The following is an 18,300-nucleotide window of genomic DNA, read 5'->3' on the forward strand; positions in this document are numbered from 1 at the left end:
ATAGTTTAGCCTTTTAGTTTTAAAACAACTGTAGTACTTAAAATTTTTTATAGAAAATATATACTGTATTGGTTAACAAATAGAAATACCCTGGATAACAAAAAAGCTTAAGAAAAGTTAAACAATACATTTCAGTTTGGCAAGATCCTGAAAAGCCCAACTAGTAAAATCCATACAGGTTTATGTAAAAACACATTAACTAATGTAGGTAAGAATAAATTACATAAAGGATCTTCTCATCTGAATAAAGCTGTGTCAGATCAAGCTGTTCTTCTGAGGTAGATTCCTCATAGCAGGACTTCTTTCAAAAGCTGAAAAATAGACGAATCTTGATTTATTTATATTATTTTTTTAAATAATTGTTTTGTATCTAGATGAGGGTGTTTGCGCGCAGGTGATTGCATATAATGAGCTCAGATACGGGAAAGACTGTACCTCGCTTTAGTTTCATATGGATTACATAATCAGATAATATTCCTTTTCGATTTGAATTTGTTCATGTAGTAGACACTAGCTTTCTATAGACATATTTCTCATATCTCTGTGTCAAATATTCGCTGAGTTTGTGACGTGTAGAAAGTTGCACACAGAGACCTAGACGGCAGAAAGTGCACCCTGTTTTTCTTTGGTTTATTTTACAAAAGCACAATGTTTTGTTGTTATTCTCATTGTACACAAATAAAAGTAGGCTCTTTTTAGATTCTATTGATTTGAGTCTTATCTGACTATTTAAGGTTTCTCTGTGAATCAGGAAAAACTGAATGTGAACTTGCTGGTGCGTAGAGGGTTAAAGACGCTGCATTCAATTTTATCTTTAGACGGTACATTTAGATTTCAAATTTAATATTTATTTTAGAACTGTTGAAATTATTTACTGTATGTAACGCAAGTACTTTATAAGTAACTAATTAAATTACCTAAAAATTAGCATCAATCCCTTACTTTACTTTTTCAGTGGATAAGTAATTTAATTTCAGTAACGCTTTACTTAGTAATGCGTTACACTAAACACTGTTTTTTATTTATATGTGCCAACATAACAATACCAATACAGTGGTCAGTGAATCTCTGGGAATGCCTTAAGATCAAAATCTAACCTAACCTGGAAATGAACAGAAAGTTAAAAGATTTTAAAGAAGAATTTTCATCATTGGTCACAGACGTTTGACTCCCCATATACAATACTGCAATAAATAGCACAAGACACATACATGACCGAAAAGAATCACTGATCGAGTTTTCTCCCTCACACAGCCACAGATGCAGGTCAAAGGTCTTGACGGGCTCCTGCGCACCTCTCTGGATCTGGAGCTGGACCTGCAGGTCACTCGGACACGGCACAGCCGACTGAACGAGGAACTGCGTGTGCTGCGGGAGCTAAAGGAGCAGTTAGAGAGTGCTCGGCAGCAGGGCCAGCATGTCCTTCCCACATGGGTACAGGAGGATGAGCGCTTTCGCCTGCTGCTCAAACATACAGAGAGACAGGTGAGTGCCACTAGATTTCCAGAACTAAATCCACAAATGGCCTGTCCTGTCACATCTGATTTTGTGTTGCCACTCTCGCTGTAGACCCACGAAGAGCAGCTACAGGAACAGAGGGTAGAGAAGATGATGCGAGCGGCAGCCAAGGATGTGCACAAGATTCGTGGACAGAGCCTCAAGGAGGTTCCTGGGGTCCAGTCCTTCAGGTGGGCATCTGTTGCTACCCATCCAAACCACTGTTTTTGAACTGATCCTAAGCATAGATTATTGGAGGAAGAAATAGCTCTGTTCCAAAATCTGAGCTGCAGTGATGTCTAATGGTACATCTTAAACTGATTTGGACTGGAGTATTCCATATATTTAGAAGATAGGCTAAAGACGTGATACTATAATGGACCCCGTCACAGATTGTGAGGATGTGTTTCCACTGTTATTTAAAAAAATAATAATAATACTGAAGTACTGTTGAATTACCTTGGCATTGAATTACAGAACACTAGTTAAAAGCTGCTGCATGGGTGTTTCTAATAAAATGGCCAAGGAAGAGATTGCAAATTTGACATATCTTTCACTTTTAATCACCAGAATCAGTCCGTTGATATTAGATTTTTTGGAAAATCACAGAAACAATATTGTGCTTTTTCTTTTTTGTGAATGTAAATGCAAAAACTAGATTTGTTGTGGTTTCCGTTCACCACCATATGATGACTTTGACTTCCAAGGACCCCAGAAGTGTGTAAAGGGCACGACATGCACAAATATTGGGCTAAAATAATACATTTTAAAAGACACTTCTTAAAATTATTTGTGGTTAGGCAGCTCACCAGGGTTTGGAACAGAGCTAATATTAAGTAATAAGCTTTTTTTTTTTTAAATCCGACATCAGTTTTCAAGCTGTACTTACTGTCTGCTGTAATCTCTCATAGAGAGAAGATGGCCTTCTTCACCAGGGCAAAGATAAACATTCCTGACCTACCAGCTGATGACGTGTAGAAGATATCCATCTCAACTGCTGTTTCCCTGGAGACAAAACTGACATCTGGCAGTATTATGAAGAATGAAGAATGGTGTGACAGGAGAATGTATGTTGGGCAGGAAAAATGTAATTTTAAAACACTGGGTTTTAACTCTCAGAACTGAAAATGTATAGATCCGTTTTTTTTTTTTAGCTAGATTTATTTTTTAATTTCACCATGTTCTGTTACTAATAAGAGTATGTCCGTAGCTGTACTTGGTATTTTACTGGTCATTCAGAAACACCAGTTCGTCTCTGAAACGACGAATTCTGCTAATTGGGCAGAACTGCTTACTGTAACTCTTGAAGATGTGAATACAGATACTTAAGGTACTACTTATGTTCATAGCACAAGGGTTCAGGACAAAAATGAATGGGCATAAATCCTACTATTCCAGTCACGTCCCTCTAAAACAAGCACATCTGTCCACATTAATGTTCAGCCGTTGTTGTTGTTGTTGTTTTCTTTTTTTAAATGTGTAAACGGTTACAGATGTTAGCAAGCATGAATCTAAAGCATGAGTTTATTAGACCGGTTAGTAGACTAAGTTGATTGCTAACAGTTCTCCATGTTCGTTTTGTTAATTGCACATGCAAACAAGACACATGCTAGTGCAAATATTCGTAAAATGATGTAGAAACTGCACTTAGTTCCACAAACTCTCAGGTAGAATATCAGATAGTTCATGCACTTTAATAGAAAAAAGGCATCAATATAGAAAATTAAGCAAAAAAAGCACATTGTGAACACTAAGATCGTACTATCCCATATACTAGCTCTTGTTCTATCTTTGGAAAACTTTAAGCGTCTTTTTAGGTTAATTAATTTTCCATTCTAGTTCCTACAGTGGCACGTTCTAATAGTGTTTCATTTCTACTGGTTTGGATGTCTTCTAATTTAAAACCACCACGTCTGCAGGTTTGCTCTAGAGTACAAACTTGTCTTTGGATGTGACTAATAAGCTACTGAACACAAACGGTAGCATCATTTCATTCACATCAAAGCCAGTATCTTAACAAAACTTATTGGAATTGCTACCTACCAGTACTAGAAGAGTCTTTGGTATGTTGAATCTAAAAAAATCTGATCATATTTCACTCCACAAACAAAAGAAAAATAGGAAATTATATTTTGCATAAGATTTGCATTAAATTAATCAAATGAATTGAAATGTACGATTATTTTGATGAAAATCAAGCATGTTTCGTCTAAATTCGTAATACTCTAATGTGAAGGAAAAACTCATTTCCGTTTGGCAGTGTCATATGCATTACTGTAATGAGAATATTTTTTTTTCTCTCATTACTATCACATCTACATAATTTTTTTATGATGTAAAATTAAGTACTATCGTAATGTATAGCTAATTTGTTCTTTGTTGTTTTATACAATAAAGAGAAAAATGCCTTTCAGTAGACTATTACCTGAAAATAATCCAATCAAATCAAAATCCCAAATCCTTAATGGCCATAAATTATTATTATTATTATTATTTACATGTTTTCTAATTTTTCATCTTTTAATTTTGGAGAAAAATATGACTTGGATCGTTTTTGTGAGATTGAACCATTTTGTGAAGAACAGTGTTGAAATTTCGAACCGTATTAATTGCTGCGGCAAGAATACGTCAACACATCTAAGGCACTGAAAGCTGTGAAGGCACGCAGTTTATAATTCCCAGCTCTCCCTGTAAACACTTAATAATGTATCGCACGCCACTGCAGAGATCCGTTTATGTAACATTTGGAGACTCTTCATAAGGAGGGAGTCACTGGTGATTTGCATTATGTAAATGAGTGCTCCATTTATGCTAAACTAATATTGATTTCCACTAAACTCTTCATCTACATGCAAAATGTTCTTGAAAATAAGTATCTTGATGACGATGAATGTTTCTACCATGTCATTAAAGCCCCTTTTGAACAATAGCTTAGCATCACAGTCTGAATGTAGCACTTTAAAAAAAGCTCCAGTTGATGCAACGCTTTATTTGATACTGATTTACATGGTACATAATGTTGGCCTAATTTAACCAGTTATGAATGGTATAGCCTGCCCAATTTCATGGATTTTGCTCCCATTTAAATGTTACATGAAATCTCCAGTTGATCTGCACCTTGTTAGGCTGTGGTGTAGTTAATGCTCTTGACATCTTTGTTTTACATCCTCTCAGTTCCCCTGCTGGTATGCCTTCCCATGTACAGTCACGTTCTTAATGAGATCCTCCTGTGCTACATTATGTCTTTGTTTCTCAAGGTAATATTGAATGTACTGTCCTTGGTTCAACCTCAGATCAACTACTATGTCATAGGAATTGTAATAGCAATATTTCTACTCTCATTATAATGCATAAATGTACCCGTATGGACTAAGCAGGCGATGATATGCTCCAAAATGATACCACAAATTTGAAACTTGTGTCAAGTCTGGTACGGATGGTCCAGAAGCCCTCCTTCATCTGCAGTGCAAATATGCATATGGCCTAGTCTCTTGCTCCACCTATTGGCAAACAGAATTGAACTTGTACTAGCACTCTTGTTATGAAACCCTAATTTCTCCTCCATTGTGATTTTGCCTAAAATTGGATTAGGAGATGGAGATTGCATAATCATTTTGATGGTGCCGCATTATAAACGACATCGAAGACCCAACCGAAATGCTTTCCCAAAGCTTTTAGCCAAATATCTAATTCAAATAGACGCATCATATAGCTTCCACTTTAGAGCTATTGTACTCTGTTGTTTAACTTAGCTTATGAGAGTGCAAACATTTCTTTCACTTTTATTTTTCTTCTTTAATGTATTATTTCTGCAGATTAGACCCAGTTAAGACAGTAGACTGCCAAACATAGAGTACATCCCAGCTTAGTTTGTTAAGCTGCTGCGTGATGCACATTTTTCTCAGATTGGCATTTTTAATTAAGGTACTCTTTTGTTGTTATTTTTACCAGAACTTTTCAGATTTACAGCTTTTTACGAAATTACAGATATTTGAATGCGAGAGAAACAATAGGTCCCCTTTAAATTTGTACCCTTTACCTGGAAACACTAAAGTTGATCTCATTCTGAGAGTACTCGAACAATGTCTAATGTTTTCACTGGTCGTACAGTATCTACCGTTCACAGTATGTGTTGAAGAGAGTTGTCTTGATTGATTAGGTGCTCTTCAACTATCAATTTTAAGGTTCATGAGGACATAATATTTGGCTTTTTTATTTTTTATTTGGACGCTTGGTCCAGTCATGCATAAATCATGTAATACTTGCTCAAAATAATCACAAAGAAACAAAAAATGCTGTCAGTATCTGATGCTGTTAGTCATGAATGATTCATTTGTTTATTGTTCACAGTAGGACTTTTCTTTAGAAAACTCCAGTTAAAAAAAAATCTTGTATTAATGATGGAAAAAGAACCTGATCTGATCACAGAGATGGTTTGAGAAGTACAGCTTGTATTTATTGCACTTTTGTGATTTGGGTGTGCTGTCTTTCTTTTTTCTTGTGAGACTTCTGAAAGCTGTGAATTGTATCATCGACACTGTACTGTCAACCAGAATTGTAAATATATCACCAGCACAATAGTATGTTTTGTAGTTTCACAACAAATATAAAAAAATCCTTTCTTCTAATCTGTATAATGTTTTTTTTTGTGTGTTTGTATGTGTACTCTCACATTCCTAATAATAGATTTACCTGTACAGAAATGTTTGAAGCCAAGATATTCTTCTCATTCCAACTATCAAATGCAGTTACACTGATTATATATATATATATATATATATATATATATATATATATATATATATATATATATATATATATATATATATATATAAGGCCCATATATAAAGTGTGTTTGTAAACTTGTTTATAGGTCCATGATAAACACACAACATCTTGCCCATTACATTCAAGTTTAACTACATATATTTAAAAAGTCATTTAATAACACTAGATTTTGCGGTGTTTTATTTTTTTTCCACAATACATTCTGCTCTGCTCTGCCAATGATTGAAAGGCTTTAGTTTTGGCGGGTGTTTACCCACAATCCCGCAGGACCGGAAGCAGTGCGCTGTGTGTGTGTTTAGAGTCGCTGCTAGCTTTCCAGCTGCACAGCGGCTTTACATCTACATATAACGACTAAACTCGTGCCAGGTAACTAGTCATATTGAAAGTTTGCGTTTTTATATTTGTTTAATATCGTTTCATACTCTTGCTGTAGTACAAATGTTGTCTTTTAATGTTTTTGGAGACAACAAAGAAACAGATGCTAATGTTCTAAAGCTAACATCATCCACATCCTCAACAAAATTATGGTTATTTTACCTTTGTGTTTCATGACCGACTTCTTATTTGAACGATAAAGATGTTTAATCAAATTATTTAATTGCCGTTTGTATTGTAAATTAATTTAAAAAGATGCTTAGGTAACGTTATTTAATCATAAGGGTTGTGAATATTAAACTTATATGGATTAATATTCACGAAAGTTTAGTTCATATTTATGGTTATTTTGGGTACTTAACCATTAAACTCAAATCTAAGCTAATGATAGATGTTCGTTTGGGTTTGAAAGCGTTGTGGTGGTTAATATTAAGCAGTAATCATTATATGCACCTGCTTTTGTCGTATTTCCACTATAAAAGTGAATTAAAAATCCTTGCCCTGATAATAGACTAAAACTGAGTTTGTGAACATTTGTCTATTCAATCCAAGTTTATTTGTATAGCGCTTTTTACGATACATCACGATCTATGTTATTAATATTCACCAGTCTTTCGTCAAAATGTATGTTCTTTTTTATATGTCCATGCTTATAAGAGTTAAATCATATTAAAAGCCATGGTATTTTATATTCAAACCTCATTAATCTAATTGCTCTTCCTGGCAGAGTTTCTTTTGCCTGTGAGAGCTTCAGACTCGCTGTGTTACTTGGTCAGTTCCTCAGCCTTCATCATCATCATCATGCCAGCCGCACTTGCAGATACCAGTCAGATTATCTGTGAGGTCTGGGCCAGCAATGTGGAGGAGGAGATGAGGAAGATACGACAGATCATTCAAAGTTACAACTACATTGCCATGGTGTGTGAGCCTATGTTAATGTTAATATAACATAAGAAATGTCCTATAATAATTTTAAAGAGACCATTAAAACGGCATTATGGGTCAAATTGCACATCCACACTGCCTGTCAAAAATCTAGAAGAATTAAGTGTAATATATTTGAAAGTAGTCTCTTACGCTCACCAAGGCTGTGTTTATTTTACCAATATACAATAATGAGATTAATGGTTTGAAATATTTTAATGGACTCTTTTCTGTTTTTAATATATTTGTAAATGTAATTTATTCCTGAGATGTTTTCAGTAGCCATTACTGCATACTTCAGTGTAAAATGATCTTTCAAAAATCATTCTAACAAATATAAACAAGATGCTAAAAAAAAAGAATAATAAAAAAATAAATTAGGGATAATATAAATGCCTTTATTGTCACTTTTGATCAGTTTAATGTGTCCTTGCACAAAAGTTTTTTTGTTTTTTTATTATTATTATTTTTTATAAACTTACCCCCAGATCAGCATGGATGTTTTCTAAAGGATCATGTGACACTGAAGTAATGGCTGCTTAAAAATTCTGCCATCACAATAATAAATTACTTTTAACCCTCTCAAGGCAGGCGTTGCTGATTGGCAACAGTTTAAAAACTAATTACTCCAGATACATATTTTATGTATCTGGAGTGCTAAAAACTTGTTACTAAAACTTAATTTGAGCCTGAGAGGGTTAATATTCATTCAAATAGAAAATAATTATTTTTCACAATATTACTGCTTGTACTCTATATTTGACTAAATGTAGGTTTGGTGAGAAAAAAACAATCACCAGTCCAATATAAGTGATTCAACAAAAATATTAGCAGCATATTTGTTCTTTGCACAGTCTGGTGATTTATACTTGATATAGTTGTGTTTGTTTTGTATGTCAGGACACTGAGTTTCCCGGGGTGGTGGTTCGTCCCATCGGAGAATTCCGTAGCACTGTTGATTATCAGTACCAGCTCCTGAGGTGCAATGTAGACCTTTTAAAAATCATCCAGCTTGGCCTGACATTTATGAATGAAGATGGAGACTACCCGCCTGGAACCACAACATGGCAGTTTAACTTCAAGTTCAATCTGACGTAGGTGTCCAGCATTACTTGCTTATGTTTTTTTTTTTTTAGATTTAGCCTTACCAAGAAATGATACTAGCAATGATTGTGGGAGTTGTTTATCCCCGTGTTTTGCAGAGAGGACATGTACTCCCAGGACTCCATTGATCTCCTTCAGAACTCTGGGCTACAGTTTAAAAAGCATGAGGAGGAGGGCATCGACACACTCTACTTCGCAGAGCTCCTCATGACATCAGGCCTTGTGCTTTGTGAAAATGTCAAGTGGCTCTCATTTCACAGGTAACAAATAGAACTCTTTTTTTTTTTTTTTTTTTAGTTAATTCCTGTAGCTAAAAGTACATAATGATTACAGAACTTGTGTAATTTTTAAAAAGGTTATTATTTAGGCCCAATCCCAATTCTATACACACATACTGGTGTGCATTAGAGGTTTTAATTATCGTTCTGTATTAATGAGCTGCTAACTGACACACACACATATCGAAAATCGCGCAACTCAAAAATCCAGGAGAAAATAAACTTGTCAACGATGCCCCGTGACTTTTATTAAATACAGCTTAAATACTGAATCGCTACATTATATTTCCCAGCGACGAGAGGATACAATCGCTGTTTATAAGTAAACTCACTCTAAAAAGATAAACGAACAGACACGAATACACGCAACCTCCATTCCTCCCCCTCTCTCTCTCTCTCTCTCTCTTTCTCTCGAATAGGCAATATTTAAGAAAATGGTTTAGCGATTTCTAATTATTGGGGGATTAGTCTACAGCAGTTATCGCCCTGATCAGACATATGCTGTGGCACTATCATGCAGTCTGTAATGATATGACTAGTCATGACGTATTTTTGGACTGAGGCGACTTATACTTAGGTGCGACTTATAGTCAGAAAAATACGGTAATATTTTGCACTTTTAGTGCACATTAATAAAGCTTATCAACTTCAACTCCCTTTAAAGGTACAATTTGTAAGATATTTGCAGTAAAATATCCAAAAACCACTAGGCTAGTGTTATATATTTTGACCAGCTGATTACTAACAATATCTCTAACGTTTCCAACTACTTGTAAATCATGAGAAAATTCCCATTCTAAACCGTGACACGGGGCAGTGCAGTCGCCTATCAATGACGTTAGTTGCCCTTTGTTACCGCCTTGCTGACGTAGAAACCACATGACAACAGTGTCATGGACAAATGTGAAAGTAGTGTCTAGTGTACAGCAAACCACTAGCTTGCTTTTAGCAGTTCCTTATTTACTACTACTTGCACGTTTTATGGTGGATTGTGTTACTTATTTATGGAACATAATTACTGTTTACCGTCTGCCGCTGGTTTTGTCAACAAGGACAGCTGCCATAAACGTAAGCGCACAGGCCAACCATACAGCCCAAGAAGAGTTTGGGACAAGAGGAGAGGAAGAGCGAGGATCAATATTTGTTTTGCTTATTCTAGATGTAGAGAGCTTCGCGACAAACTTCAACTAGAAAGAGATGTCGATTTAGCTTGTTTTACTCGACAGGTGATTTGTTTTGATTCGTATCTTTACAGAAAACGTATGTTATTATAACGATCAACAATATTAGTATTATGGGGCATACACGCCAAACGCGGGGGATCTAGACCTGCGCGAGGACGCGTCTTATCAATAGTCTGATCGCATCTTTGCATTGACTTTATTTTACTTGCGCAAATCGTTGAACTCACATCAGCAGTTGGGTAGAGGACAACAAATCCAATCATTCCATATTCCTTAGCGTCATCAAACCACGCGATTATTGTTTTGGTTGTGCGCCCTCTGGTTGCAGGTCCTACAACCTTTACCTTTAACTCAAGCACATCCCATTTTGCAAAAGTCACATTACATGACTTTACTGATTTACAAATGAAAATTGGCTTTTATGGTGGAGTGAAAGTGCACTGCAGGGGTCGGAATGGGGCAAAATAATTGTTTTATATCAATTATTGTATTTTCATAATCGGAGACACGTTGGACAGCGCTATTCTATAATGTTTTTAATTTCTACGTTTTGTTATTTTAGGGCTAATATCTGCCCTGATATCCTAATATAGATAAAAGCATCATTATGAAATTGTAATAAAGTATATCTATTTCTTATTTCTTGACAATTATTTCTTAATAAAAATCTCTCTTTGCTAATATTTAAAATCTTGCATATGCTAAATCAAAGTCATGTGGTATACCAACTTGCAGAGAGAAAAAAAGAATTTGTGGTCGACCGACATTTTTTTTTTTTTTTTTTTTGTATTAATGAGCTGCTAACTGACACACACACATATCGGAAATCACGCAGCTCGCACATCCACTACATTAGATTTCCCATCGACGAGAGGATACAATCGCTGTTTATAAGTAAACTCACTCTAAAAAGATAGCTGGGCCGATGTGTTCACTCTTGCAGAGAGAAAAAAGGAATTTGTGGTCGACCGACTTTTTTTTTTTTTTTTTTTGAAAGCCAATATCTTGGAAAGCAGGGGGAGTGATATAAAGCAGATATAATTTTATTTTTATTAATATTTAAGACATTTGAAATCATTTGACAATGGATTTTTTTTAAAATAAGCATACTTATACTTTAGATGAGTAAGATTTCTCACAAAAAAATTATTGCATAAAAATATAATAAAAAGTAAACACTGTAACCAACAGGGCTCTCGGTATTCTGGGGAGTTTGTGTGCATTGGGAATCACATTTTTCAAATAAAGCCAGGGTAACACTCATTTTACGACACACAGAGAAATTGACGTCATGAATATGACAGTGGGCATATGCATGAAGCGCAGCATAATTTGAAATCACGAGTTTAAAGCATTCATTTAACACTGAGAACACACGATCATGCAGGATAAAAATGCAGACTTCACAAGATCTCACAGCTGGATTTGACTAAGTTTGCAATGTTTGTGAAATTAAATGTTCATTAGCCATTCAAAGATTTGTGCAGATTTGTTACAGAAATATGTATTGGCTTAATGCTGACAAAATGAAAAAGTATTGTAATGTTTGCCTTTCTATTACTAATAATATAAAAGATAATGTTATAATTCTTTTTTTTATACATATTCTTTTGTTTAACTGTTCTATCTGATTATTAGACAGAGCTGTTTATGACGACAGCGAACTAGAGGGAGAATGTGAGCACTGTGTGCTCAGGTGCTGCCTTTCTCAAAATAAAAGTTCAGCCTCCAACACATCGGCCCAGCTGAAAAACGTCAAACGGTATTGGTGATATGTCAGTCGACCACTAAAAATTATATTTATGGGCCATTCTACAGAATTGGTCCAAAGTCAGTTTTTTTGGATATTACACAACTTGCATACAAATCTTTTCAAAGTACACATTTCTAGTAATTGTGCAGTTAATTCTCATATTGTATTTTCCGAAAGTTTTAGAATATTTGTCACTACAAAAACACAGTAATAATAATTTAATTAGAATCTTTATATTGACCTATTGAGATTTTTGCTTACATCTTATATTGTAAATATAGTATTTTGCTATTTTCAAAAAAATAGTAAATCAATGAAAATTACCTTTTAGAGCAATTTCAAGTTTAAATCACGAGATTTGTTGAATTTGAATTACATTTTTCTATGTAAAAGGCAAAAAGTTGATCATACTGATTTCAAAGGGAAGGATTCATTAGTCTGAATATACATTGAACCAAAAACACATCATAACATCTGATAATTTATAATTAAGTATGCTTTATTTTTGACAAAACATGACATATTTCGGTAGTGACAGTAATGCTTTTGTAGCAACCACTTTACACATTACAGAATTTCAACTTGGATTTGCGAAAACATTTGCATAACTGTATTAAAATAGTTTATTTCCCCCAAATTTGAGGATTATATGTTCCCTTTTGTCACTACTGAAACAATGTTGACATGTTTTGGTCGTGACCGTTTCGGTAGTGACATTTTATGGGATAACACAAAAAAAACTACAGAAACTATATATAAATATTAGGCTTGGGTGTCGAGTATTGATTGGAACTGGGACTAGCTTTGTGATTTTCCCGTAATCGTTCAAAAGTTACAATTTTGATTCGTAGTTTCGATTCCTAGTCCGCCGACCGGAAGAAGAAGAAAATATGAACACCAACGAAGAAGCGTCCACCGGAAGTATTGGCATAATCAAGCTAGTCGAACATGGCTAGCGTGCGTCGGCGGTCCTAAGTGTGGCCTCACTTTCGTAAACCGAACGAAATCTCGGCAACATGCAACATTTGCATCAAGATTGTTTCGTGCATAGGAGTGTGCACGTCGAACGTGATAAAGCACCAACGAGTTCATGGAGTAGAAATAAATATGTGCCCCATCTTTGATGCGCTGCGCCGACTGTCCTGCCTTTATGCGTTTAAGCTTTTTCTACACCCAGTGAATGTGTTTTCTCCACTGCAGGAGATAATAATTTTATCTGTTCAGAATGCTCACGCTTCCTGCCTGAGAAGGCAGATATGATAATTTTCCTACACAAAAACCGTTTATGATTTTTATACTGTACCTGCTGCTAATCTAGACTGGGTTTTACAAGTTGTTTATTATTGTAGGGCCCTATGATTTCTGCGATGCAGAAAATGCGGATGGACAGTTTATCACAGAATTTGCCAAATTTTGAATGAATTAATCAAAAGTTGGTCATTGCTCTTACATAAAATCGCAATATGGATTATTGATTTCATCGTCTTTCCTCTTACTAAATCAGGATGTGAACACATGAACAACATCTCCCAAACTGCTCTGAGAGTCACTTCATGAGCATTTGACCGTTGATTTGAGTAAAACTAGCTCATCACATACAGTGAACTGTAAAGGTATTCTCGTCAACCCGTCAAAATAAAAGTCTGGTTTAGTTTAAAGAGCCAGTAAGATGAAAATTCTAAGCTTCCTATCACTGTGTATAAGTCCTGTACCTTAGGTTTAAATCCTTCCAAGGTTAAAAAACATTGTAATTTTGTCAAAATATCATTTTAAAATTACCTCAATTCTCAGAGATCTCCAAACGGTTTGCGCAAAGCTGTTCAAAAGATTCAGTTTCCTTAAACCACACCTTTCGGTTGCATACTGTGTTCTGATTGGTCAACTGAAATAGTTTTGATTGGTTGTTCCACACAACTTCACGGTAAACAATGCGTTAGCATCTGTTTGGGGTGAATTATGTCTTATTCCTCTTACCGCAAAGCAAACAGTAAAATAAAAAACTTGAACAGTCTCGCTGCTTTTCAGAGTTCAGTTTCTCGCCGTTGTTCCTAGTGATGTACATAGAGATGGGCAAAAGATTTGAAATCTATAACGACTCGTTTCAGTGATTCAGAGTCGACTCCTTACTTTAGAAGCCAATAACTTTATAAATCGTGTACTTTTTGGTTTAATTACTTTGCACATTGTTTACGCTGATAGAAAGCTACATCATACACTGTAATACAGGTAATTTTTGATTTCCCATCTGTGTGGCTCTTTAAAGAGACAACATTTAAATCACAACATTTCTTCCATGTTTTATTTTTAGTAGTAAATCCCCTTTGTTAATAAAGTTTGCTTAATTTTCAACAATTAAAAGATCAATTGTTTTATTGTAATGTTTTATGCCTTCATTTGATAACCAGAAAAATGCAAATACACAACATAATTTCTGAGGGGGAAAAACATTTCATAAGGCTACTTTAAGGAAAGAATTTAAATGTAAGTTTTTTTTTTATGCATTTAAATAATTAGACAGGCTAAAACACAGAATTAGGTAACAATAAAACATATGGTGAATAAAAAATAAAACATTTCATAGGTCCATAAATATGTAATTTTTGTAAACTTTTTAATAAATTGATGTGAAAATGTAGAAGTTTAATGATTTTAATGAATTAGACTTGCTTTTTGATTAATACAACTTAATTTAACCATTAAAAAGGAGTTGAGAAAAATTTAAAAGAATCCATAAATATTTAAACGGAATTTGGAAAAAAGTAAAAACGAATTTGGGAAAAAATAAAAAGGAAAATCATGAGGTTTTCAAAAATAAAACTCTTGAGGAAAGTGTACCCCTGTGGAGATATTCATAAATTATAATATTTATATTCAAATTCATAGATTTGATATTCATATTGTAGTTGAAAACAGCCCTGTGAGAAATTCATTGTAAAATTCATAAAAAGTAAAAAGTTCATGGAATTAAAATTGAGGTCTTTTCCTTCAGAAAGACCGTTGGTTAAATAGATAATTTAAAATATCCTAAACTTTTTTGACTCTGCCTCTTAAAAGAATCGGAATCGAGAATCGTTAGTAACTGGAATTGAAATCGGAATCGGAATCATTCAAATTCAAACGATACCCAACCCTAATAAATATAAAATATATTTTAATTTTGAACTTCTATTTTTAAAAGATTCGAAAAGAAACTTTTAAAAACAAAAATGTAAAAAGTAAAAATTTAGGGGTTAGGTTTCGGGACAGCCACCTCCCCATTGAAAGTGCCCAATAAATTATGGTTTTATATCAATTAAGCTAACTGATATTTTAAATATTATTGTGTGCAAAGCAGTAATCAAAGCAAAATGTGGCTACTTTGAAAAACCTACAATATGACATATTTTCAGTTGTTTCACATTTTTTTTTTGTTATTTATATAATTCCACACATGTTAATTCATATGCCTTCAGTGTGACTCTACAATTTTCATAGTCATGAAAATAAAGAAAACTCTTTAGACTCTTGAGAAAACTCATCTATTTAGTCTCAGACTGCCGGCTGAAGGTCTGGAATCCATGGCACCATGAACTTTAAATATGTCACATTCTTTTGAATATCCAGTGTTTAGTTGATCTTGATAAAGGCTTGTCACAGTTGTAAACAAGGCGGCTATCTTCTTTCGTAAGGGGTTTGGCTTTACAGCAGCTTTGTTTCCAGGCGGAACATTTAAGAACGAGATGCATACGTCTCCTTGAAATCCTGACCTGTATAATTCAGCCAATCCGATGATGACTTCGATACTCCTGAAGTGTTCCACTTTTGTGTGCCGTATGTATCGGATGTTTTGCCAGTCTGAGACTAACCCACTGACTCATGGCACATGACTCAATAAGGTTTCTTAAAATCACAATTTAAAAATATTACAAATTTTGGTAGCACTTTATTTTACAGTCCTGTTCCCCATGTACATACTATGTACTTATTATAGTAATTACAATAACTATGTAATAACTAGGTACTAACCCTGAACCTACCCCTAAACCTACCCTTACCACATGTAATTACCTTGTGTAACCAGAACTTTCTTAGATAAATACACTAAGTACACTATAAGTACATGTTAATACACGTACTGTAAAATAAAGTGCAACCCAAATTTTAATGACATCAATTTAAAGGTGCCTTCATATTAGTGCAGTTTTTGTCGAAATTTGGCATGCAAAAAGTCCATTGTCAATAGTGTAGTGATGTATGAAATGCTTCTGACGCAAAAGTCTTTCAAACTACTAGAGATGAGTAGTGCTGAAATTATTTTTTTCACAGAAACACAAACTAAAAAGTTCTTTAGTCATCAAATGAAAATCGAGTTTATGTTGTAAATTTGGACTACTGTTCAGGGTGCCGTTTTCCAAGGTGATAAATCATTCATAGTCAAGCTCTTTGGCTGATAGCTACCTCAATATTTCGGATAAATTTTACAATTTTGGCACCATTTTTTGCCACCAGTAAAGGTCCACACTGCTGACATGTTTACATGTTGTAGCTTATCCATCTTTTGTGCACGAAATGGATACAGACATAGTTAAAACACATCATTGACCATAAATGTTTATCCCCTTCAAACTATTTCGAGCAAAAACATTTTGGAAAATAAGTCGCTGCACATTTAAAAAAATAAATAAACTTGACTTGCATCTAGTGTGTTCTAAATGTTTTTTATAAACTTTCTCTGTTCTCACTAGTGGGTATGATTTTGGTTACCTGGTGAAGCTGCTCACGGATTCCCGGTTGCCAGAAGAGGAACATGAATTCTTTCAGATCTTGAATCTTTTCTTCCAAGCTATTTATGACGTCAAATATCTTATGAAGAGCTGCAAAAATCTTAAGGTATGAAAAATACTGTAACCCGTGTTAACATTTATAGATGTTACCGTTATTGTTAAAAAATAAAAATTAATTGCTGCGTTTAGGGTGGACTTCAGGAGGTGGCAGACCAGCTGGAGCTAAAAAGGATCGGCAGGCAGCATCAGGCTGGCTCCGACTCGCTGCTCACTGGAATGGCTTTCTTCCGCATGAAAGAGGTTAATATTAGCAAAATGAGACCATAGCTGAATACTGGGATTTTAACTGATCAGTCCTAACCTTTAGTCTGTTTTTTTTATCCTTTCCTTTCCTTCAGTTGTTTTTTGAAGACAACATTGATGATGCAAAGTACTGTGGGCGGCTTTATGGCTTGGGATCGGGTTCTTCTCAAACTCAGAATGGAATTTCCAACTCCTCGCAGGAGGAAGCCAACAACAAGCACTGACCAAAACCTAGTGGATGACACACTTGTTTTAATCCCACCCAGCAGATATTGTTCTTTACTCTTCTTTACAATGATGATTTAAAATGATTCATGCATTCTTTAAGGGACATTGGGAAATGCAAACATGCTAATCTCAGATTCTGTTTTGCTGTGTAGTCCGTCATATTGCAATGTTCCAGGACTCCAGATGTGATCCTATTTCTTCCATCAGCTGAAAATTTAAAATTTTATCTTGTTTTACAGTATTAAAAACACCATTGTTTTAAGCATGGGACCAGCACTTGTGTATCTTATGGCTTACAAGACTCCAGGCATTTTAATATACTCAGTCCTTTTAGAAATGTTTTGATATTTTCTAGAAAGGCTCAAGGTTTATTCATTACTGAGAGGAAATGTCTAATCACTATTGGTACACATGACTGTGGGGTTGTGTTTTTAAAATATGCCAGCATGTATGTATATTAAAATTGAAACTTTCAAAATAAACTCTTTAAGCATTTTTTCTGTAAGGGATACATTTTAGATTCAGGTTTGGGGCATCTTTGGGAACGCAAGTCCACTGGTCCTGTGTAACAAGTTTTAAATGTGTTCATCTCACAATCTTGACTGTTTGTGGTACATGTTTTTATTGTATCTGTTGTCCGAGGCAGTTATGTATTAAAATGTTTTCTATTGCCACAGTGGTCTCATGTCTACTTACAAGGCATGTGTTCTGAAAACTGACCCTTTGTTCCAGCTTTTAAAGTCAACATGAAGTGGAAATTTACCCTTCTACCCTTTTTATCAATAATTAATCTTTGCATGTTTCTTTTGTTGAGCTAAAGATGATGCTGGACTTCTCAAATCATTTTAGTCTAATTAAACTCCGCCTCTTTATGAACAACTAAGATCACGTTCAGATCTTCCAATCAACAATTTTATTCCCCTCAATCTTTTTGATTCAAATGTACACCACAGTATGGAGAAAGATGTACATTTTTTTTTAATCTTAATATTAAAATAAAATTGCATGTATATATAAAACTGGGCTGTGTTGATAAAAAGCTAATCATAAATTACAAAAGTGTAAAAATATATTTAGTCTTTTTTTTTTTTTTTTTATTGACC

At 34.5% G+C, this 18,300-nt stretch overlaps 2 protein-coding genes across 2 annotated transcripts in view; both read left to right on the plus strand.

The window, feature by feature from the left end:
• Nucleotides 1-6,125, plus strand: part of wwc1 (WW and C2 domain containing 1) — a 39,773-nt gene extending 33,648 nt beyond the window's left edge. Inside the window, exons 20-22 of the mRNA XM_026195708.1 lie at nt 1,255-1,485; nt 1,570-1,688; nt 2,409-6,125. Of these exons, the coding sequence (XP_026051493.1) occupies nt 1,255-1,485; nt 1,570-1,688; nt 2,409-2,475 (417 nt within the window). The 3' untranslated portion in view covers nt 2,476-6,125. The remainder of the gene's footprint in view (nt 1-1,254; nt 1,486-1,569; nt 1,689-2,408) is intronic.
• Nucleotides 6,126-6,514: 389 nt separating this feature from the next.
• Nucleotides 6,515-17,871, plus strand: cnot8 (CCR4-NOT transcription complex, subunit 8). Its single transcript, XM_026195712.1, has 7 exons — nt 6,515-6,651; nt 7,388-7,578; nt 8,485-8,678; nt 8,787-8,948; nt 16,628-16,772; nt 16,856-16,966; nt 17,065-17,871. Exons 2-7 carry the CDS (start codon nt 7,462-7,464, stop codon nt 17,191-17,193), a joined length of 858 nt encoding a protein of 285 aa, XP_026051497.1. The 5' UTR covers nt 6,515-6,651; nt 7,388-7,461; the 3' UTR covers nt 17,194-17,871.
• The last annotated feature ends 429 nt before the right edge of the window (nt 17,872-18,300 follow it).

The sequence above is a fragment of the Carassius auratus genome, chromosome 21 (genome assembly GCF_003368295.1).
Source record: "Carassius auratus strain Wakin chromosome 21, ASM336829v1, whole genome shotgun sequence".
Classification (NCBI taxonomy): Eukaryota; Metazoa; Chordata; class Actinopteri; order Cypriniformes; family Cyprinidae; genus Carassius; species Carassius auratus.